This window comes from Phoca vitulina, unplaced genomic scaffold, assembly GCF_004348235.1.
Source record: "Phoca vitulina isolate PV1807 unplaced genomic scaffold, GSC_HSeal_1.0 scaffold8, whole genome shotgun sequence".
Classification (NCBI taxonomy): Eukaryota; Metazoa; Chordata; class Mammalia; order Carnivora; family Phocidae; genus Phoca; species Phoca vitulina.
In genome coordinates, this window is record NW_022589711.1 from 43107711 (window position 1) to 43133128 (window position 25418).

The 25418-nt window shown below is 33.8% G+C and overlaps 1 protein-coding gene and 1 non-coding gene across 2 annotated transcripts in view; both read left to right on the plus strand.

The window, feature by feature from the left end:
* The window catches only part of STXBP5L (syntaxin binding protein 5 like), a 432652-nt gene that overhangs the window by 177543 nt on the left and 229691 nt on the right, over positions 1-25418 (plus strand). The window contains exons 6-7 of the mRNA XM_032406647.1: positions 7380-7514; positions 14167-14230. Of these exons, the coding sequence (XP_032262538.1) occupies positions 7380-7514; positions 14167-14230 (199 nt within the window). The remainder of the gene's footprint in view (positions 1-7379; positions 7515-14166; positions 14231-25418) is intronic.
* Positions 16273-16375, plus strand: LOC116634164. The gene has a single exon (XR_004299877.1). It is a non-coding gene; the product is annotated as a U6 spliceosomal RNA (small nuclear RNA).

Consider the following 25418-nt stretch of genomic DNA (forward strand, 5'->3'; position numbering starts at 1 on the left):
GGAACTACATACCTACAAGGCTTTATTCCTACTACTAACTTAGTAATTTAGGTTCTTATCCTAAAACTTAAATTGTAAATTAGCAGCAGCCTTTCAGCCACTGAACAGTATCTCATAAAATGTGGTTTATAGGCTATCTGTAATAAAACCAGCCAAAGAAGTGCTAACTAAACTTTAATGTGTATATGACTAACCTGGGGGTTCTTCATAAAATGCAGTTTCTGATTCTGGGATAGGGCCCAAGATTCTGAATTTCTACTAAGTTTCCAGATGATGTTCATGCTGGTATATGGACTTCATTTTGAATAGCAAGTACTAAGTTACTTGTTAAAATATCAGTCATATGTTCCATCCCAAGTCCATGAGTCACAATTTGTGTACCTGGAATGTAGAAATATGCATTTTAATGAGATATTTATTTATACCAAAGATTAAGAATTATTGCTATAATTTAGTAGTTCTTAATTGTGGTTATGCATCAAAACCACCCAGAAAGAGTTTTAAAACAGTATTGCTATGGTGAGCGCTGTGAATTGTGTAAGACTGTTGAATCACAGACCTGTACCTCTGAAACAAATAATACATTATATGTTAAAAAAAAAAAAAGAAGAAGAAGAAGAAGATAGTAGGAAGGGAAAAATGAAGGGGGGAAAATTGGAGGGGGAGACGAACCATGCGAGACAATGGACTCTGAGAAACAAACTGAGAGTTCTAGAGGGGAGGGGTTTGGGGGGGATGGGTTAGCCTGGTGATGGGTATTAAAGAGGGCACGTACTGCATGGAGCACTGGGTGTTATATGCAAACAATGAATCATGGAACACTACATCAAAAACTAATGATGTAATGTATGGTGATTAACATAACATAATAAAATAAAATAAAATAATAAAATAAAATAAGGGAAAAAAAACAGTATTGCTAGATTTACTTCAGAACTGATGAATTTTCCTCTCTGACATTTGTATTTTTAATATGAAGAATACACCTGATTCTGAGTGTAACCAGGTTGTAAAGTATAATTATAAATATTATAGAAAGAACTGGAGCCAGAGTCATCGTGCCTGGTAGTAGAGGTTTTACCTGGAATCTGGAGAAAAAATAAGACTTAAATTAAACTATGTTAGAACTTAGGGGGAAAAGTTTCAAACTTGAATTCTCCCACTCAATTTCATACAGCAAATTTTCTATAATTTTAAACCATTTACTGTGTGTGTGTGTGTGTGTGTCTGTGTTTTAAATATTTTATTTATCCACTTGAGAGAGAGAGAGAGAGAGAGAGAGAGAGAGAGAGAGAGACAGCACCAGCAGAGCAGGGAGGAGGCAGAGGGAGCAGACTCCCTGCTGAGCAGGGAGCCCGAAGTGGGGCTTGATCCCAGGACCCAATCTGAAGATCAGGACCCAAAGATCAGGACCCAAGCTGAAGGCAGACACTTAACCAACTGAGCCACCCAGGCACCCCAAACCATTTACTTTTTTAAAACATATTTTTGGCTTGCGTTGACAGTGTTTCTCAAATTAGGATCCATAGGCATGGTCTTGGAGTTATGAATTTTCCATAGTAATTTCTAATTGTAATATTTTTATTTCTATAATCACACTAATGGAAAGATTCTGAATGATTTGAACAAAACATTTTATTCAAAAATACTGTCACACAGGTCCAATATGTGAAGTTAAATTTGCATGGATGATTGTGTTGGCACCAAGTAGTGTTATTTTAATTGTTGTGGATTAATAAAATAATAGAAGTGGACTATGCACATGTATTATATATTCATGCCATATGATTGTAAAATTATGTGATGGTGTACTATGGAATAGAATTCAAAACTGTTCAAGTAGAGACAAGTGGTAAAAGGAAAGGACAGAATAAATATAGATACACCAAATTCAAAAGAACTGTGCAGTTAGAAACATATGAGATTAATTATTTCTTTAAAAAAAATCCATCTGTCATATACACTAATGTCATTAATTTGAATTCTAGTTATAGTTTTATTTGTATTTTATATTTTTTGTTTTATGTATACATAAGAGCCATAAGTATGAGGAATTTATATCTTATTTTTATACATGAGTTGAAGAATTTGTAAAAGTAAGTCAAAACTGAGAATAAGCAAAAAAATTTTAAAGGTCTGTACATTCTTCAAGCTTGAAAACATTGATTTTGTTTATTTCATATGCTTATGTAACATATATAACATATATTTCAAACTATAGAGTTACTTAATCTTTAACATAATGGCCTATTTTAAATAGTTTTCTACATTAGCTTTTCTTCATTGCCCTTACTGGAAATAATCCCTCCCTTCTTTGAATACTTTATAGCAATTCACACACTTTACTTTTATTTTTCTTACTTGTCTACTTGTCTTATCTCTCCTATTGGATGGCATTTTTTTTTTAGGGAAAAAGAGTAGATGTGTTGTAATCAAGGACAGTGCTTTTATAATGAATTATTTGGTGAAGTTTGAATTAATGGATAAATGGACAGAAGACTTACAATGTCTTAGATGATTTACTATAGAGAATGATAGTGAATATAGACATAGGAACAAGATTATTTTTCCAGGGTTCCTATATAACATAAAATTCTTCAGTTTGCAGGTGATGGTGGTAGAAATGCATTACAAATAAAAGTATAGCTATTAAATTAAATTCAATAAAGTATTGATTAGTTACTTATTAGGGCTATCAAATATATAGCATAAGTATAATCATGTCCTCTCCCTCACCCTTGTTAAGCATCTTAAGTAAATCCCATTACTCTTTTTTTTTGGATTCAAATAAAGTCTGGGGTCTTTCTTCATTAGTTGTTTAACCACTACCCATCAGTTGGACATTGGACATAAGATGAAACCCTTATGTTATCAAGGGTCTAGTTTCTTGTCAATAAGAATGAGGTAAAATTTCATAGTATTGGTTCAAGGAATAGTTTAAAAAAATTTTTTTTATTAACATATAATGTATTATTTATTTCAGGGGTACAGCTCTGTGATTCATCAGTCTTACACAATTCACAGTGCTCACCATAGTACCTACCCTCCCCAATGTCCATCACCCAGCCACCCCATCGCTCCTACCCCCCTCCACTCCAGCAACCCTCAGTTTGTTTCCTGAGATTAAGAGTCTCTTAATGGTTTGTCTCCCTCTCCGGTTTTGTCTTGTTTCATTTTTCCCTCCCTTCCCCAATGATCCTCTGTCTTGTTTCTCAAATTCCTCATATCAGTAAGATCATATGATACTTGTCTTTCTCTGATTGACTTATTTTGCTTAGCATCATACCCTCTAGCTCCATCCACATCATTGCAAATGGCAAGATTTCATTTTTTTTTTGATGGCTGCATAGTATCCCATTGTATATATATACCACATCTTCTTTATCCATTCATCTGTTGATGGACATCTAGGCTCTTTGCATAGTTTGACTGTTGTGGACGTTGCTGCTATAAACAATGGGGTGCATGTGCCCCTTCGGATCACTACATTTGTATCTTTGGGGTAAATACCCAGTAGTGCAATTGCTGGGTCATATGGTAGCTCTATTTTCAACTTTTTGAGGAACTTCCATACTGTTTTCCAGAGTGGCTGCACCAGCTTGCATTCCCACCAATGTGTAGGAGGGTTCCCCTTTCTCCACATCCCCACCAACATCCGTCATTTCCTGACTTGTTAATTTTAGCCATTCTGACTGGTGTGAGGTGGTCCCATTGAGGTTTTGATTTGTATTTCCCTGATGCCGAGTGATGTTGAGCACTTTTTCACGTGTCTGTTGGCCATTTGGATGTCTTCTCTGCAGAAATGTCTGCTCATGTCTTTTGCCCATTTCTTGATTGGATTATTTGTTCTTTGGGTGTTGAGTTTGATAAGTTCTTTATAGATTTTGGATACTAGCTCTTTATGTGATATGTCATTTGCAATATCTTCTCCCATTCCCTCGGCTGTCTTTTGGTTTCATTGACTGTTTCCTTTGCTATGCAAAAGCTTTTTATCTTGATGAAGTCCCAATAGTTCATTTTTGCCCTTGCTTCCCTTGCTTTTGGCAATGTTTCTAGGTAGAAGTTGCTGTGGCTGAGATCAAAGAGGTTGCTGCCTGTGTTCTCCTCAAGGATTTTGATGGATTCCTGCCTCACATTTAGGTCTTTCATCCATTTTGAGTCTATTTTTGTGTGTGGTGTAAGGAAATGGTCCAGTTTCATTCTTCTGCATGGGGCTGTCCAATTTTCTCAACACCATTTGTTGAAGAGACTGTCTTTTTTTTCCATTGGACATTCTTTCCTGCTTTGTCAAAGATCAGTTGACCATAGAGCTGAGGGTCCATTTCTGGGCTCTCTATTCTGTTCCATTGATCTATGTGTCTGTTTTTGTGCCAGTACCATACTGTCTCGATGATTACAGCTTCGTAATAGAGCTTGAAGTCCGGAATTGTGATGCCACCAGCTTTGCTTTTCTTTTTCAACATTTCTCTGGCTATTTGGGGTCTTTTCTGGTTCCATACAAATTTTAGGATTATTTGTTCCATTTCTTTGAAAAAAGTGGATGGTATTTTGATAGGGATTGCATTAAATGTGTAGATTGCTCTAGGTAGCATAGACATTTTCACAATATTTGTTCTTCCAATCCATGAGCATGGAACGTTTTTCCATTTCTTTGTGTCTTCCTCAATTTGTTTCATGAGTATTTTATAGTTTTCTGAGTACAGATCCTTTGCCTCTTTGGTTAGATTTATTCCTAGGTATCTTATCGTTTTGGGTGCAATTGTAAATGGGATCGACTCCTTAATTTCTCTTTCTTCTGTCTTGTTGTTGGTGTATACAAATGCAACTGATTTCTGTGCATTGATTTTATATCCTGCCACTTTACTGAATTCCTTTTTGAGTTCTAGCAGTTTTGGGGTGGAGTCTTTTGGGTTTTCCACATAAAGTATCATATCATCTGCAAAGAGTGAGAGTTTCACTTCTTCTTGATGATTCGGATGCCTTTTATTTCTTTTTGTTGTCTGATTGCTGAGGCTATGACTTCTAGTACTATGTTGAACTGCAGTGGTGATAGTGGACATCCCTGCCATGTTCCTGACCTTAGGGGGAAAGCTCTCAGATTTTCCCCATTGAGAATGATATTCACTGTGGGTTTTTCATAGATGGCTTTTATGATATTGAGGTATGTACCCTCTATCCCTTCACTGTGAAGAGTTTTAATCAAGAAAGGATGCTGTACTTTGACAAATGCTTTTTCTGCATCTATTGAGAGGATCATATGGTTCTTGTTCTTTCTTTTATTGATGTATTAATTGATTTGCGGATGTTGAACCACCCTTGCAGCCCAGGAATAAATCCCATTTGTTCGTGGTGAATAATCCTTTTAATGTACTGTTGGATCCTATTGTCTAGTATTTTGGTGAGAATTTTCGCATCCATGTTCATCAGGGATATTGGTTTGTAGTTCTCCTTTTTTATTTTTTTTAATTTATTTTATTATGTTATGTCAATCACCATACATTACATCATGAGTTTTTGATGTAGTGTTCCATGATTCATTGTTTGCGTATAACACCCAGTGCTCCATGCAGTATGTGCCCACTTTAATACCCATCACCAGGCTAACCCATCCCCCCACCCCCCTCCCCTCTAGAACCCTCAGTTTGTAGTTCTCCTTTTTAAAGGGGTCTTTGTCTGGTTTGGGGATCAAGGTAATGCTGGCCTCATAAAAAGAGTTTGGAAGTTTTCCTTCCATTTCTATTCGATACAGCTTATAATCCTATTTGGATCTTTTTCATGTATTTCATCATTCCCCTGTAAAGATTGTCTTTATTGGAATTCTGCCTCTTGCTTCAGGTCTCATTACTGAAACCTGGCAGTTTTTAGATTTTTCTTCTCAACCTTGGAAATGACTATGTCATATTGAAGTTTGCTCTTTTTCTACCTGAACTCCTAAATTTTTGTCTACTTTATTGGGACTAGTGTTTTTTTCTACTCTTTTTGTGATTCAGAAAAGGTGATCTTAAATCCTGTTTAAAATGAGTTTCCTTTTTCTACTTACACTGAATTGAAAATAGATGCTTCATGGCCTAGAAACATGACTATCAAGTTATTTCCTGTGGGACATTATTAAATATCCCTTGGCAACAGCGATTCTAGACTTTAGGTTTTAATCAGAATTGTCCAACACCATATAGGTCACACTTTAATTAGATCTTCAATTAACTGTAAGTGCATTAAGCAATATCAGGATTTCTAGTTTTTTTATTGTAATGTGCAAGGGGCTTTCAGCAGAATACTTTTGAAGTTTGGTTTAGAAAGGTAGACTGTTGAATAATTCAATGAACCAGAATGAGAATATAAATTCGACAGACTGGATGTTCACTCTTATATAAAAAGAGGTACAAGGTGGAATTTTGTTGGGAATTTACCATTTATGTTCCCCCCCTTTTTTTTTCCCATATTGGTCTGTCTACCTGGCATCAGAATTCTGTCCTCCTCTTCTAACAATTTACCAGCTCTTTTTCTGAATAAATTCTAGCAAATATGATTCAATGACAGGTTCTGGCAAGGGATAACTGTGAACTTATCTCCCCCCCCCTTTTTTTATGAGCATTTAAAAGGAGTGGGAGTAAGCAAAACTAAAAAGAGTGATACTCAGTGAATAGAAGATTCTGGTAAATTCCCAGATTTCATTTATAGGAATCATGGTTTCTTTGGCTATAGAATAATTTCCCAGAATTCGTCAGAAGGCCCATTGTGCAAATAAAGGCAGAACAAAAAAAAAATAAAGGAATAGTAGAGTAGATCCCTGATCTTATAAGCTTTCTTTATACTACTAAGATGCCAACCATCCGAATAAAAAGTAAATAATTTATGATCTTATATAAAAAAAGCTACAATTTCTATGATAACTATGAAATGTATGTTTCACATGTACCTAATTTCTATTTGAAGTGAATATTACCAAAGAAAAACCACCAGTTAGAAATTTGCTAATTTTGCAACCAAACAGGAATGGATTTGAATCCTGCTTTTGCCACTTACTAGCTGTCAGTCCAATGAAAGTAAAAATAAAAGTTCTTGGCCTCAGTTTCCTCTTCATAAAATAGAATTATATATCTATCTTGGAGTGCTCTAATTCTGGAAAGAATTAGAAACAATATATGTTAATGCCCATGGTAGACACTTATTTATTAGTGGTTATTATTATCATTATTGTTTTTAATGGTATACTCTTGTTATTTATCCTCTACCCTCTACTAATACCTAAATGCTACTTGAGTGTATAGTAAATTTTGTTGTTTATATAGCTATCACTACCTAATAAATATAAGGAAAATATAATGCTGACCAAACATAAAATTTAGATATTTTAATTGTAATTTTCTTTCTTTCAGAATTACTTACTGTCATCTACCTTTCCAGAGTAAATGGCTCTATGTTGGAACAGAAAGAGGAAATACACATATTGTAAATATTGAATCTTTCATTCTTTCTGGATATGTTATCATGTGGAACAAGGCAATTGAGCTGTAAGTTTGAACTTAAATACAACTTTATTTGGCTTGAGTATTTCATATGGTTATGTAAAGCATGTCAAATTACAGAGTTATTTGAAACATTTATAGCTAATTTATGATTAATTTGAGTGAAAAGTTTAGCTAAAATAATTTAAAACTGTAAAGACTTCTAAAAATATTGTAATATTAACATATTCTAATTTTAGACTTCCTGAATACTTATGGGTTTCTGAATAATTAAGGGTTATGTATGTAAAATTTGATGATAAAATACTAAGGCTTATTCTAAAAGTCATAAATGGAAATCATCTTTTTTTTGTAGCCGTTCTTAGTATAGCCACTTCCAATGGGAATGGCAAGTGGATTGTGATCACATTTAGTTTTAGGTAAAAATAATCATGATCAGTTAACATATTTTTTATTGCTGGTAGCTCATTCTTCACTTGCCTGACTAACATATTATTCAGGGTTCTAAAGAGAATTAACTTATCAATATTTTTTATGTTGTGACATAATACAGCTATTTGGATATGTGGTTAGTGGTAATTACCACTTTGACTTTGGCGCTGATACTTAAGTTTATGCACATATAAGACATAATGGAATTCCAAGCCATCTTTTTGTATGTAAACGAATAATTCTCCTGGTCACTGTGTTAATCAGAAAAACAAATTTTCTTTAATAAATGTTTATGCTCTGTGCATATTAGGTCCTTAATAAGGTATGTTTAACTTGAGGCTGGCTCATTTTCATATATATATTCTGAGTTACATAATTATTCTCCAGAACTCTGATTAAAACAACCTATTTAAATGAGGCTTGAGTCTGGTCTTTATAATAAATCTACTATTCCCTATTTTTAATGTTTCAGTGTGCCTGTATGTATAGGAAAGTTGTTACTAATTATATTCTTGTTACAATATTCCTTTTGTATTATGTCCTAATGGGTCTTTTGTTATTGATAATTCTTCCTCCCTGATTAGATTAAGAACTGCACCAGGGCAAAATCTTTGTTCACTGCTCCTTTATTTTTCTTTAAACTTGGCTTATTTTGGTGCTTTCCACAGAGTGGCTACTAAATGACTGATGACATTATTGAAGAACTAGTATGATAGTTACACACTAATATTGACTTAGAGCTTTCATTTACAATTATAATTAGTATGCGCTATTTTACTGATATATGTTTTAATGTTCTATATGTGTATTTTAAAAACATAGAATTATGTCTCCCAAAAAATTATTTAATTCTGTAGCTATTTGGGAAAAGTTTTACCACTATAACCTGAGTTCTATAAAAGTGGTAAATAGGGCTGAACTTAATGCTTGCTTTCATAATTTTCTTAGGATATTGACAAAAATGTAAATAAACTTGAGAGATTGAATTATAGAACATTTATACAAATTTAATATTAGTACAAATAGTGATATATGTATTATTTGTTTTCAGTTGAATGCTGCTAGTTAAGAAGTTCATTATCTAAATAGATCCAGTATTTCACCACTTTTGCTATTTTGTTTCCATATTCATTTACTTAACAAATACTTTTCATAGTTGAAATTAATACTACCTGAATTAGTGACCTATACTTTACCTCTATGTATTTATATAGTCTAAACTTTATGATTTCAGGATTAATGATGAATTTAAAAACTAAAAAGGAGGGTAAAATTAAGAGAAACTAAAGTAAAATAAAGCACTTTTATTTTTCATAGTATGATCTTACAGCATAAGAATACAGCATAAGAATTTGATTTGATACAGCATAAGAATAGAAACTACCATTTATATAAATCTGATCTGTTAGAGAGTTGTACATGCCTCTGAAAATGTCCTGAAATATCCTCTAGAAATTATTATTAGACAATATCACCTCCTGAATGTTTCTTGGTTTACTTAGACCAGTTTTCCAAAAGTGTATTACATGGAATTATAGATCCATTGTGATCTATATAATTTTAAATGCCAACCGCCAGTCTCCTAGAACTGTCTTTTAATTGTTCTCTACCTATTGAGATACATTAGAAAATGCATGCCGCTTCCTGTTAATATGTGTCGAGTGTATGGGACAGTAATAAAATATTTGTTTAAAAGAGTCATTTCATTAATAGAATTTTACACACAGATTTTAACAATACATTTTCTAAGTATGGCAAATGCAGAATTGTCTTTAAGAGATATGTGAAATTATTTCAGTTTAAGTTCCTACTTGAAATACTTTTTATATTTTATTTTTTTATTTTTATTTTTTAAAGATTTTATTTATTTATTTGACAGAAACACAGCGAGAGAGGGAACACAAGCAGAGGGAGTAGGAGAGGGAGAAGCAGGCTCCCCGCTGAGCAGGGAGCCCAATGCGGGGCTCGATCCCAGGACCCTGAGATCATGACCTGAGCCGAAGGCAGACACTTAACGACTGAGCCACCCAGGCGCCCCGAAATACTTTTTATTCAATGTTATTTTTCAGTTTGTTTCTATTATTAGTGAAGTCTCTTAATTATAATTTTAGGCAGTTCTCATAATTATAGTTTGTGTTCCCAAAGTATATATATTGATTATTTGGAAACTGGAACACATTTTCCTTAGAAACAGTGATGTTTGTAGAACACCTCATAAAATAGTAGCATAGAACTAAATGGACATTAAAAATTTTTTTCTATGGGAAAATCTATTCCAGGTTATACTATAGAAATAGATGTTTCTGCAGGGCAGCCCTAGCTTTTTAAAAAATGTAACCTATTTTTTCTACATATGACTAATGTTTGAGCATGAAATTGATTATTAAATCATAAGTGTAAGACTTGTGTTTAACAATCACTCAAACATATTTATTGTGCGCTATGGTATGCTAGATACTGGAAACAACTATGAACTGGGAAGACATAGTTACTGTCCTCTTGGGGCTTTCAGTCTAATGAGATTAATTAAAAAGGCAATTATAATATATTGGAAATAAAATGTGGCAATTCCATAAGAAGGACACCTAACATGTGGTCTCAGAGAAGTATCTGTGAAGGAAATTACATCTATGTTGAGATCCGAAGCATGAGAATTTTAGTTAGTTGAGGGAAGACTTGGGAGAGGGGGGTGGGGGTGTTTTAGGAAGAGGGGATAGAAGATTTAAAGAATGGAATGTGAGAGAGTTTTTGTTCCCTGCACAGGAATTTTAAGTAGTTTAGTTGGTTGGAATACCTGAAAGAGAATATGATAAAAGATAAAGGTTGAGGAGAGGTAATCAGGGTATATAATATGAAAGGCCTTGTAGGCCAGTTTGAGAAGTTTGGACTTAAAGTCCAGGAGCTGGATTTTGAAGGGTTTTAAGCAGAGAATTGACTTGATCAAATTTGCATTTAGGAAGACTACTCTGAAGGCAGGTATAGAGAAATGATTAAAGAGAGAAGACTGTATTCTTGGTAAACATTATCATTGATTTAGGAGTGGAGATAAGCTGACATAATTAAATACATAGAAGATAGAAGAGGCAAGACTTGGGTATTATGAGAAGATATAACAATAGAGAAGAATTAAGAGTGACCCCCAGTTGTTAGAGCTTGAGCAACTATGTAGATAAGGGTGTCATTTAGTGAAAGAAAGCAGGAGATTGAGTAGGTTGAGAAAAAAAATAATGAACTCAATTTTAGGTAGGTTGAGTTGTATTGTTTATAAGACATTCAAATGGAATTGGTATGGGAAAATGGTAGGAAGTGGGATATATGGATCCGAAGGTAATGAGATAGAGTATGGTGATTAACATAACATAATAAAGAAAGAAAGAAAGAAAGAAAGAAAAAGAAAGAAAGAAAGAAAGAAAGAAAGAAAAAGAAAGAAAGAAAGAAAGAAAGAAAGAAAGAAAGAAAGAAAGAAAGAAAAGAAAAAGTATAAGAATTTGAACAGTTAAAAAAACAAGAATTTATGATCATTGAAAAGATGAGATTGTGCATGAAGAGTGTATAGAAAACAGGTAGCAACCTAGCAGACAGTCAACCAATTCTGACTCACAGATATCTTGTTTTGTTTGGCTATCAGAGTATTTAAATATGTTCTGAGTTCTAATATTTGAAAATTGGCAAGTAGAAATAAAAATTTGGGTTTCCAGATTTTCATGAAAATTCATAATGAGACAATTCTAGTTCGGTATTCTTGCCTGGCAGTCAGTAATCAGCTGGAACTGAGTAACAACCTTCCTTCTGTAGGTGGATAATGTGCTATTCAGTTTGGTACAGTTCTCATTCAGCCTGTTTGCTTCATTTGCAATACCTGCCTGGCTCCTGTGTGCTCTTGAATTCATGACCATATATTATATGAGAATAGATGACAGACCAGGATAGAATACAAAGGAATATCAATATTTAAGATATAGGAAGAGAAAGAAGGCCCATAAAAGAAACTAAAGAAGCCATGATGGTAAATGAGAGGAAGAGAGAGAAATAGGGATAACTAGAAGAATTATTGGGCATTATTTAGATGGATATTATATGATTTTAATTTCATTGATAATTCTATCTGAAGTAATTTTTGTAGGAATTACAGAATCCAGAGTGTACACCAATGCTTTTTTATTTTTTAAGTCAATTTCTAATGGCCATAAGTCTTTCAAGGAATGTTTGATAGTTTTTGGAAGTATAATGTCAGGGGAAAAGTTAGAAAAAATGTATCAAAATGTTAGTAGTCATTATATTCAGGCAGTAAAATAATGTGAGAGATTTTTTTCTTTTGACTATTAGTATCTTCTAAGTTTGGAATTTTTTTTACAACGAATAATATATCTTCTATAGTCTGAAAAAGTCAATACAAATAACTGAAGTTTAATGCTAAATTATTTTCTGAACTTGAGTGTTTTACAAATTCTGAGAATCTAAATGGAAGAGTTTTGCATATGGTCTAACTAGTGTTTCTCAAAGTATGTTTCAGTGATTCCCTTAATATGGTCAATGAGAAATAATTCTATGGGCTAGTACTTTGGGAAAATATTGAAGATTTCAGTATTCACTTGCATATTATGGCTCTAAGAACCTTTGTAGAAGAAAAAAATATTTAACTTTGTTTAATTCAGGGTTTCCCAAACTTTTTTGATATGGAACACTCTTTATGTGAAATACCTTATATATTCATTAGTTTATCATGGAGCACACTTTGGTATTTGTTGTTCCAATCATACCCAAGAAACAGGAATTTGTAGGTTATTGGATATTATTAGTTTCCAAAGGATAATTGAAGGACACTGTTCCCTATGAGAGGCACCTTACTCTAATAAAACATTGCATTTAGAATGCAGAAAATAACTCTAGTTTCCAATTATTCCAGTGATTACAACAGTCATAATACATACTATTCATTGAGTACTTACTATGTTTTGGCATTATATTAGGTGCTATATATAAATATTCTAATCCTTGTAATTAGTAGGATCAGTACTACTATCTCCATTTTTAGATAAGAAAATTTAGGATAAAACTGATAACAAAATATCTAATAAGTCTGTATTTATTCCTCTGAGTCTCGGTGGGAAGTCAGTATCTGGGAAACCTGGAGTTAATTTGTCACTTTTATCTGATCCCAAAAAGTTTTAAAATGTATTCTTCTTTACTATTTTGTGAAGAATCTTTGACGGTTTTCATGTATGCATAAGAAATAAATTATATTTTAAAAAGAAATAAATTAAAACTATGTCAATATAATCATAATAGGATTAATCTGGCATAATCAGACTGTTGAAGAAAAGATGTAGAAAATGAGCAATAATAAATCTATGGTCATATCAGGTCATATTGTATTTAAACATGACATAATCATATTCAACAATGATATGTCAAAGTAGGAAATATAAAAGAAACATGCCAGATATCAGAGTAGAATATTTTTAAAGTCAGATTTACAGAGTACAGGTCTTTTTAACAATATGCACTTAGACACATAGTTAGCTGTTATTGATTACCCTGGATAACCAAATAAATGAGACATAACCAGCAAACTAGGTTTCCCCAGTTTGTCAGTTTTCTGTAAGTTGGCTAGCACTAGAGAGAATTTCTTTGTAAATCAAAGGAGCTATTATACTTTTCTTAGGAGCAAAATCAGAGGTTTTATGTCAAAGAAAGTTGTAAGTCAGTTATGTACTTTGCAATTTGGCTGAAACAGGCTTATAGCATTAGCTTTGTGGCCATGTAAGTTTTCTTTGTCTGTATAAGTTCAATTTCAAATTTTCAGAGGCTTAGATCTGGCAACAAACATAAAAATACCAATGCATAAATTCATAATTTGATGAAAAGACATAATTCATCTTGACTATTCATAATTTTTCTTTGATAATGAAGAAACAAAGTTGATAACGTGAAAGATCTAAAGCATCCCTTTCATTATTAATATTATCTCTTCGAGTATATAATTTTTATGCTATAGAAATGAAGAATCCTGTTGTTATGTGGATCTCTGCTCTTAAACCTGATTTAAAAAAAAAAATTACACTTCCTCTAATAGAGTTAATAAGAGAAAGAAAAGTGGTCTTAAAGAAAACAACCAAAACTCAAATGAATCTAAGTTTAAACCTGAGAATATTGGGAGTGTATTCCAGAGTAATTTCTTTGTTCCAGTCTATAATGGTAAGGTGTTTTAATTTTTATTTTTTAATTACTATTTTTTAATTACCATTTTGAATTGATTTAACAGATCCACAAAGACTCATCCAGGTCCAGTTGTACATTTAAGTGATAGCCCAAGAGACGAAGGGAAAGTGAGTATTACAAATACCATTATTCTTGCATTTATTTTCCTCATTCTTGAATGAAGGTGTTTCTTACTATTATTTTGTACCTAACTTGTAGCACAGTTCAAAGCATTCAGTGTTTTCTAAAATTATAATGTTGAATGAATGAATGAGCAAATAATGAATAAATGAATTATTCACACTAGTAATGGTCCCAAATTAAGTCTTTATTTTCACCTAGAGCTAAAGTTGGTATTTAATTCTAGAATTTTGAGGAAGTTATGGAATATGTGGAACAACTTGAATTTTCAAATATTTTATGCTGGAACTTAACAATATGTTTATCAATACCATTAATCATTGGCTTCTGCTATTCAGTTTTGGTAATGATAAATGGCCAATACTAAATAATCATAAATTAGCCAATTTTGATTTTATAAATAGGTAATTATATAGAAAATTGTTCTGAGGTTACAGAAATCATCCTTATTCATTTTGTTTATTCATAATTTTCTTTTGATGATAAGGAAACAAAGTTGATAATATGAAAAGATCTAAAGCATCACTTTCATCATAAATATGGCCTCTTCAAGAATTTATTTTTTAGCTAAGTACCATAGAAAACACCTGAGTAAATTAGTTAGTATAGGTTTGCTTCTTTATTTTTAAATGATAAAAACTGAATTTGCCTAATAAATATTGAGCCTGAAAGTCAAGTCTGCCTAATGGTAATAGAAAGAAAACTGGATTTCTTCAAATTGATCCATAAATACAGTGTTATTCCAATCAGGTGTCATCAGAATTTACTTATTTTTAAAGAAGTGATTCTAAAATTCTTAAGAAAAGGGCACCTGGGTTGCTCAGTCAGTTAAGCGTCTGCCTTTGGCTCAGGTCATGATCCCAGACTCCTGGGATCAAGTCCAGAAACGGGCTTCCTGCTCCTCAGAGAGTCTGCTTCTCTCTCTGCCTCTACATCTCTCTCTCTCTCTTTGTCTTTCATGAATAAATAAATAAAATCTTAAAAAAAATAAAATAAAATTCTTAAGAAAAAGAAAATGTTTTTCTCCACATCCTCACCAACACTTGTTATTTCTTGTGTTTTTGATTTTAACCATTCTGACAGGTGTAATGTGACATCTCATTATGGTTTTGATTTGCATTTCCCTGATTATGAGTGATGTTGAGCATCTTTTCATGTGTGTTTCATCTATATGTATTCTTTGGAAAAATGTCTATTCATGTCTTTTGCCCATTTTTTAATTGGATTATTTGTGGTTTTTGGTGGTGTATCAGTTCTTAATATATTTTGGATATTAACCCATTACTGGATATATCATTTGCAAATATCTTCAGTAGGTAGCCTTTTTGTTTTGTTAATGTTTTTATTCACCTTACAAAAGCTTTTTTTTTTTTTTTTTAAGATTTATTTATTTATGGGGCGCCTGGATGGCTCAGTCTGTTAAGCATCTGCCTTCGGCTCAGGTCATAATCCCAGGATCCTGGGATGGAGCCCACCCATGTCGTCAGGCTCCCTGCTCAGGGGGGAGTCTGCTTCTCCCTCTACCCCTCCCTGCTCGAGCTCTCTGTCTCTCTCTCTCAAATAAATAAAATCTTTTTTTTAAAAAAAGATTTACCTATTTATTTTAGAGAGAGGGAGCATGAGTGTGAGTGGGAAGGAGGGGCAGAGGGAGAGAATCTTTTAAGCAGACTCCCCGATGAGTGCAGAGCCCCACCCTGGCTGGATCCGATGACCCATGAGATCATGACCTGAGCTGAAGGAAACTAATGGACTGAGCCACCCAGGTGCCTTTGTACAAAAGCTTTTTATTTTGGTGTAGTACCAATAGCTTAATTTTGCTTTTGTTTTCCTTGCCTGAAGAAACATATCTAGAAAAATATTTCGATAGCTGATGTCAAAGAAATTACTGACTATGTTTTCTTCTAAGAGTTTTATGGTTTCAGGTCTCACATTTAGGTCTTTAGTCCATTTTGAGTTTATTTTTGTATATAGTGTAAGAAAGTGGTCCAGTTTCATTCTTTTGCATGTAGCCATTTAGTTTTCCCAGCACTTGCTTTGGCAGCACATATACTAAAATTGGAATGATACAGAGAAAATTAGCATGGCCCCTGGGCAAGAATGACAGTCAAATTAGTTTTCCCAGCACCATTTGTTGAAGAGACTGTCTTTTCACCATTGTGTATTATTGCCTCCTTTATCATAGATTAATTGACCATATAAGCATGGGTTTATTTCTGGACTCTCTATTCTGTTCATTGATCTATGTGTCTGTTCTTGTGCCAGTATCATACTGTTTTACTACAGCTTCATAGTGTATCTTGAATTCTGGGATTATGATGCCTCCAGCTTTATGCACTGTTGGTGGGAATGCATATTGGTACAGCCCCTGTGAAAAATAGTATAGAAGCTCCTCAAAAAATAAAAAATGGAAATACCATATGATCTAATAATCACACTATTGGACATTTATCCAAAACCCAAAAACACCCATTTGAAAAGATATATGCACTCCTGTGTTTATTGCAGCATTATTTACAATAGCCAGCATATAGTAGCAACCCATGTGTCCATCCACAGATGAATGGATGAAGAAGATGTGGTATATATACACAATGGGGAATATTGCCCATCCATAAAAAAAAGAATGAGATCTTGTCATTTGCAACAATATGGATGGATCTGGAGGATGAAATAAGTGAAATAAGAGAAAGACAGATACCATATGATTTGACTCATATGTGGAATTTAAGAAACAAAACAAATGAACAAAGAGAAAAAGAGACAAGCAAAAAACCAGACTCTTGATTATAGAGAACAAATCTTTTGTTGCCAGAGAGGAGGAGGTTGGGGAGAGGGTTGAAATAGATAAATGGGATCAAGAACACACTTATCTTGATGAGCACTGAATAATGTATAGAATTGTTGAATTATACATATTGTACACCTGAAAGTAATATAAGCTGTATATAAAAAAAAGAAGAAAAATAAAATTAGTAACTATAAATTTTGAAAAGGGAAAATGTTTTAAGACATTTTTTATTTTATTTTATTTTTCTTCAAGTTTTTATTTAAATTCCAATTAGTTAACAGTGTAATATTAGTTTCAGGTATAGTATTTAGTAATTCATCACTTACATACAACACCCAGTACTTATCACAGCAAGTGCCCTCCTTAGTACCCATCACCCATTTAACCCATTCCCCACCCACCTCCCTTCTAGTAACCCTTAGTTTGTTCTCTATAGTTAAGAATCTGTTTTCTGGTTTTCCTCTCTTTTTTTCCCCCCCTCTGTTCATCTGTTTTGTTTCTTAAATTCCACATGTGAGTGAAATCATATAGTATTTGTCTTTCTCTGACTGACATTTCACTTATAATACTCTCTAGTTTCATCCATGTCATTGCAAATGGCAAGATCTCATTCTTTTCTTGGCTGAGTAATATTCCATTGTGTGTGTGTGTGTGTGTGTGTAATCTTTATTCATTCACTGGTTGATGGACATTTGGGTTCTTTCCATAATTTAGCTATCGTTAAAAAGAAATGTAGTACAGGGGCGCCTGGGTGGCTCAGTCGTTAAGCGTCTGCCTTCGGCTCGGGTCATGATCCCGGAGTCCTGGGATCGAGCCCCGCATCGGGCTCCCTGCTCGGCGGGAAGCCTGCTTCTCCCTCTCCCACTCCCCCTGCTTGTGTTCCCTCTCTCGCTGTGTCTCTCTCTGTCAAAAAAAAAAAAAAAAAAAAAAAAAAAAAAAAAAAAAATCTTAAAAAAAAAAGAAATGTAGTACATTGTGATATTGGAACAAGGGGATACAAAATGACCAATAGATCTAAATGGATATTCCAGAAATGGTTCAGACATTTGATGTAATTTTTGGATATTTTAGAGAAGATGTTTTAGGACATAATAAACTATTGAATAAATGGTGTTGAACAATTGGCTAACCATTTTGAAAAAAAGGAACCTACCTTACACCATTCACAGAAATAAATTCCAGATGGAGAAAATATGTAAATGTTAAAATCACAACTCAGAAAGTTTTAGAAGAAACTATAGGAAATGGGTTTTTACTGTGAAGTAGGGACATCCTTGGGCAAGACATAAAACCTGAAAGCTTTAAGGAATATACCATAACAAGACAATCATGATAAGAGACAGACAAGATATTTGCTTACATATATAGTAGGCAAATAATAAACATGCAAAATATATAGGAACTTGTACTAAATCCTCATCTCTCTTAATAGGAAATCAATAGATAACGTCTAATTAATATATCAAGAAATGGCAATATAAACATATTTAGAAATATGGGAGTAAGTCTACTAGAAAAGACAATTATAAGAGTTGAAAATGTGGTTGCCCCTTACCTCTAGAGAGCAGAGTTTGGCTGCTGAGAGGAGGAAATGGCCTCACTAATAATTACTAGGGAAATGCATTATCCCATTTTTTCCACATCAGACTGGCAAAATATTAAAAATATTAATAATATCAGGAATGGAAAATATTAATAATTGAGAAATGGATATCTAGATACTGTAGTAGTAGGTATATATACCAGTATAAGCAATTTGGCATTATCACCATTTAAAACATATATTCATTATGATTTAGAAAATTCATTTCAGATGTCTATCCTATTTATATGACCAAGGGGCAAAATACTGAAATCAGCCTAAAGTTCAATTAATAGAAAATTGAATAAATGAATGCTAATATATTCACACAGTAGAATGCTGTACTGATATGGAAAGTTCTTTAAGCCACGATTTTTAAAAGAAAAGTTGCAGAACAATAAGCACACTATAAAACCACTTGAAAATGCATTTGTATTTTTATTATATATTCAAATACCCAAGAAAAAAGTCCTAAAAGTATATGTACAAATCTGGGGAGGATACTGGAAATTGGAACTGGGGAAAATGATCAAAGGTATTATTTCCTTTGTGTTCAAATTTTTATGAAAGAATATAATGTGTTAATTATGTAATTAAAAATTAAAAGGAATGCAAAATAAATTAGTATTAGAGTCAGAAGACTATATGTTTGAATTGTGGCTCTACTACTTATTAGCATATAATCTTGAATAAATCATTTGACTTCTTGTAGGCTAGTTTTTCCATCAATAGCCTTTTGACACATAGAAGTTTTTTATTCAACTTTATCAGTCTTTTCATTTGATTCTTGCATTTTGTTTCTTATTCAGTAAATCATTTCTTCCTGAGGTAAAATATAATCCTTTTTTTAAAAAAAATCAGTTTTAAGGCTTTCCATTTCATAATTAGATTTTAACCTAAATAAAATTTATTTTATGTTGGTTTGGGATAAGGGATACTTATGTTTTACATATAAATAATTCATTTATTGAATAGTCATTTCAGTTACCACTGATGTATAAGAACATCTCACGCATATATCAGTTCCCATATTTGGATGGGTCTTTTTCTGGACTTTTTCCTCTGTTGCATTGATATGTTTATTTACTATTGTACTTTTACTACATTTTATTAGAAATAACTAATAAAAGTTGCAGAAAATATCTTGTTATCTGTTAGGCCTGACCCTTCTCCCTTCTCCATCTTGGCTTTTTCTGATTATCTATAGTACTATATACATTTTAGAATCAGTTTATCAAGTTCTATGTAAATCCCTCCTGAAATTTTGTTTGAAACTTAGACATACTGATTAGAAAAAATTTACTTCATTAAGATACTAATGTTCCATCTATAAACATGATATATTTCCTTTGGTTTTCTTACCTTTTTCTATATAGCTTTGTAACTTTTTGCACAAAATTCTTACATATCTTTTGTTAGCTTAATTCTAAGTACTTTATAGTTTTTATTGCTCCTGTGAATTAATTTTCTTAAATTTTAATTTTAATTAATTTTAGTGTATAAAATATTGATTTTGTTATTTTATATTCCTTGCATCACCAAATGTTCTGTTTATAAAAGCTGTTCTTGGATTATCTGGAATAGTCTACATATAAAAGTATAGAAAATGTAGACAAATTTTGTTTCTTCCTTTCTAAATTTATATATTTTTATATATATATTTGTTTTGTTGGATAGGAATCCAGTGCAGTGTTGAATATAAATGGTTTTAATGGGAACTTTCTTTTATTTCCAACTGCAAACAAAATGTCTCCCAAGATTTCAACATTAAGATGTTTGCTACATACAGGTTGTTGGTTGAATGCTTTAATGAAGTTAAAAAGTTTCCACCTATTTCCAATATTCTAAGAGTTTTAAATTATAGTGTTGAATTTTATTGAATGCTTTTCTACATGTATTGAGATATGTTTTGTGCTAATCTCAGCCTATTGTTAATGATGCTATGGTCTAGAAATACTTGGGGACACTCAGTTGGGCCTGAGGCCAGCCCCCACAGACATTTCCCTTTTTCAGAGCCAGTGTTGTGGTTTGACCAGCCTCTTGGTTCTTATAATGGCCAAGATGCACCTCAGCAACAACCATCAGGGAACTTTGAAAAACAAAGTTTATTATTCACAAGTCTTAGAGGGTACACAACATGTTTGGGGCCACTCAGTGAAGTCATGGGTAGAGAAAGAGTGAGATAGAGTACATGGACCTGGGGTTCTGCTTTTATTGGGGTTGAGAGTGGGGTGCCTAGGGTTTCACATGTTCACTTTATTTGTGAATTTAAAACATTAGAGCAGAATTAAAGTATGGGAAGGCAAAAGTAAGCTGTCAATCAAATTGTCAAAGGGGAACTTCATGGATGGGGCAGCCTGGCTTTTTATCTAATAATGTAGCTGACAATGTATTTATTCAAGATGGATGTCTGAAGAGAGGATGCCTCAGCAATCAAAAGCTTAATGTCAGGCACATATATTACAATCCAAAAAGCTGACTCTCAGATACTTACACTAGAAATGACTATTCCTTAATTTGTTAATTTGTTGAAATGTTAATGGATTTTCTCATTTTAAAAATTTTACATTTCTGGTATAAATTCAACTTGGAAAAGACAAATTTTCATGGAGGTTTGGTGGTGAAGTGAAAGAAGGAACAAATTACTTATGTTAAGGTTTATACTAAAACAGCATAGTATCAAGGAATTAGAAAATAGACCATCCTCTAAGATAACATTTACTAAAGAAACTGTGCATAAGTATATCAAATTGAAGAGGGTGCTCTTCTACTGAGAGGTACCTATATTGGACATAATATTGTATATATCTCCTTGAATTCTCTCAGCCTTGTTTGTCTCCCAAATTCTTAACTGTTTGCTTCATCTCAGTTTTGGCAGGATTAATCAGCTTCATACAGTACTATTTCCTTAAGTTGACTGGCTATGCCAAGTCTAAACTCCACCCTTTAATTCTGGATTCAGATAATGTGCCATACTATAAGGCATGAGATCTGGCTTCCTCAGTGGCTCCCAAAGGGGTCAAATGATACAACTCTGAAGTGAGGGGGTGTTAATTTACCATAGAGAAAACCTTGACCAATACTGACAAGAAATAAAATTCTCCTTTCCTTCCTCCCTGTGGTTGGGCTATTCTGAATTATGGTTTTTCCACATAAGCTGTTAGAGACATCCAGCAAGGCCAAGCAGATACACCTGTTAACTGATTGGCTGTGCCTCTTTTGCTTTTCCCTATGAAATACTGATTAGTATGATGATATATCATCTTACTTTTACTTCTTTGCTTTACTTCACTTTTCCTTTATTATTACAGCCCTGAGATTGCACTTCTCAGTGAAACATTAGCACCTAAGCCTAGCCTCAGCCTGTTTTCTACAGAACCCTGGTTAAGATAATAGTTATCAGAATTGTTCTAGTTGAGAGATTGGAAACTACAGCCAATGGCATAAATCTGGCTTGATGCCTGTTTTTGTGAAACGGTTTATTGGGACACAGTCATGTTCACCATTAACATACTGTCTGCGGCTGCTTTCTAACTACAACAACAAAGCCAAGCAGTTGTGACAGAGCTATAAAGCCTGCAAAGCCTAATATATTTACTATCTAGCCCTTTACAAAAAAAGTTTGCTGACTCCTAGATTGTAGACCCTCAGGATGGGACTTTGGACTTGAATTGTCTCCTATTTAAAATTAAAGAACCCATCGAAGGTGCCGAGTGAAGTGGTATTATCATGCAGTGACATCACAATTACTTAAATAACCTCCTATGATTAATTGGGAAAGGAACTGATGGAAAGGTAAGACAATTGGCGATCAAGTACTATGGTGTTTAACTGATAAAGGGCAATGATGATTTTAATGATGATGGAAAAAAACAGCTTCCTTTGATGCCACTTGTATTATTTTCTATTCTGATATAAATTATAACAAATTTAGTAGTTTGAAACAACACAAATGTATTATCTTACAGTTTTGTAGGCCAGAAGTCCAATACAGGTCTGACTGAGCTAAAAATCAAGATTTTTGACAGGGTTTCACTCCTGTCTGGTAGCTCTAGAGGAGAATCTATTTTCTTGCCTTTTTCAACTTTTATAAACTGTACACATTTCTAGGTTTGTAACTCCCTTCCTCCATCTTTAAAGATAACATAGCATCTCTTTTTAACCATAGCTGGGAGAGGTTCTCCACTCTTAGGGACTCATGTGATTTGATTGGGCCTACCTGGATAATCTAGGATACTCTCCTCATCTCAACAAATCTTAATTACAACTGAGAAGTCTTTTTTTTTTTTTTTTTTTGTCATTTAAGGTAATATGTTATATTATTTAATATATTTATATTAGGGCATAGACATCTTTGGTGGGCATTATTTTGCCTACCAAATCACTGGAGACTGTATGAAAATAATATGATTAACTCAGAACAGTTAATTACTGATTTAAGGCATGTCAGAGGCTCTTTAAGGAAGCTTTAAAGGAACTCTTCCTGCAGCTCCAGGGCAGACTGTGCTAAAAATAGGCCTGTTTATAAAGAGATAAATACATAGTTTGATAGGTCTTATTTGTTAAAGTCAAAGCCCTGATAAGAAAAGAATGTGACCCTGACTCCTGGTATATTCAATTCCTAGCATGGCCATAACAAAATTCTATATACCGGGTGACTTTAAACAACAGAAATTTATTATTTCTGTTTGGAGGCCGGAAGTCCAAAATCAAGATCTTTGTCAGGCCATCCTCCCTCTCAAGGCTCTAGGAGAGAGTCCTTCCTTGCCTCTTCCAGCTTCTGGTGGCTCCTAATGTCCTTTGTTTTGTGGCAGCATAACTCCAGTCTTCCTCTGTCTTCGCATGACCTTCTTCTCTATGTCTCTGTGTCCTCTCTTCTTTTACAAGGACCCCAGTCATTGGTTTTAGGGCCTATCCTAAATCAAGCATGATTTCAGCTCAAAATTATTTTTTTGAGATTTTATTTTTAAGTAATCTCTCCACCCAACGTGGGGCTCAAACTTACAACCCTGAGATCAGAAGTCTCATGCTTCACTGACTGAGCCAGCCAGGCACACCTCATCTCAAAATTCTTAACAAATTACATCTGTAAAGACTCAATTTCCAAATAAGGGCACATTTTGAGACTCTGCGGGGACATTATTCAACCACTAAACCTGAGATACAGAAATTTGTGTATATAAGCCTGAAAATATTGTAAAACCCACCCTCTCCAATTTCCTTGAAACTTCCTGGCCAGCAGAAGTACCTCTTGCAATATTTCCAGAGAATGGTTTCTCGTTTTCTAGAAGACTGTAAATGACCAATGAAATGAGGTAGTTTTCTTGCCTGATGGTGTTTATTTACCCTCACAAGATCAACCTTCAATTCCATTACCGCCAGGCCAATAACCAGAATCAGATCTCAGATTTAAGCACAGCCTAAAATATAAGTGTAAGTTTTCCTCCAGGAAGAAATAGGCACTACATGGGAACCCTCTCCTCATCAAATGAATTTAGGACCTGGATAATACTAACAGTACATCAAGTGTTTAAGAATGCTTTTTAAGGGTTTGATCATACGGGTTACATAGAGGAGAGTTCATTTACATGGGGGCACTCAACCATAATTTGAGACAATGCTTTGAGAAAGGACACCTGGATCTGATCCTAATCATTTGTTGGGATGGCCCCTTGAAGATGGACTTAACAAAGGTATATGGTAAATAAAGTACAGAGGCTAGGATTTTTTGGTACAATATTAAAGAAGGGGTCAGAAAACAGGGAGATGAAAACATTAAAATGGATATATTATATTCGTCCTGGCACCTCACCTCCTGACTTCCTAGAGGGTTCTTAAGGACATTGTCTTCACTTAACCTAATAAGGAGTGCTCGGGAAAGATGAGTACAAGTATATTTGAGAAGTTTGGTAGGGGTTGTCCCTTTTTTGGCTTTTGTTAACAGTAAGAGATGATGGCAGAGATCCAGGCTCTGTAGTATCTATGGGGATTAATATCATGGATTGGTAGAGGCCAGATGGTAATATTCGACCATCTGGCAATATGAACATAATTGCCATAACAAGCAGTAAGCCTGGATGGCAATGCAGAAATCTATGGTAATAGCTAATGTATCATGCTGTTTCTAGGAGCAAAATTAGGTGAGCAGGTGACTGGGATGTTGTTTGATTTGCATAATCAGAAAAAAAATCAGCTCTTGACATTGACCACCAAAGAGGAAATTCACAGCACTTCATCAGGTTTCCAGGTATAAGCCAGCTCACAGATCTAGAGCCCACTGATAGAAAGGGAGGGGCCAGTTGCCTCTGAGAAAGGACCCTGAAGTGCTTCCATAAGTACATATAGTAGTTATGGAAGCATCTGTGGTCATTTGCAGAAGTAACTGTTTACTTTTCTAGTACTGTTAACTATAGGGTTGGAGCTGTCATTAATACCAAAAGATCCAAAAAGCGTGATCCTCCAGTTAGAGTCATGGCATATGGAACTTTGTAACTAGGTGATAAATGATGTTTTGACCCAAGTGTATCTCATAGTAGGTCCAATGGGTATTCAGACTCACCCAGTTATTTTACACCACAATTGTATAATCTGTATAGATATGCACAGAGGCTGGCATAATTCTCTTACTGGTTTTCTGACATTGGAATTAGAGCCATTACAATTGGAAGAGACAAATGGAAACTCCTAAAACTTGTCTCTCCTTGCCATGATTATAAACAAAAGCCAGGATGTATTTCTGGGGGAGTTGCAGAGATTAGCACAATTAGACTTGAATGATGCAATAGTAGATCCTTGTTGAATTCCA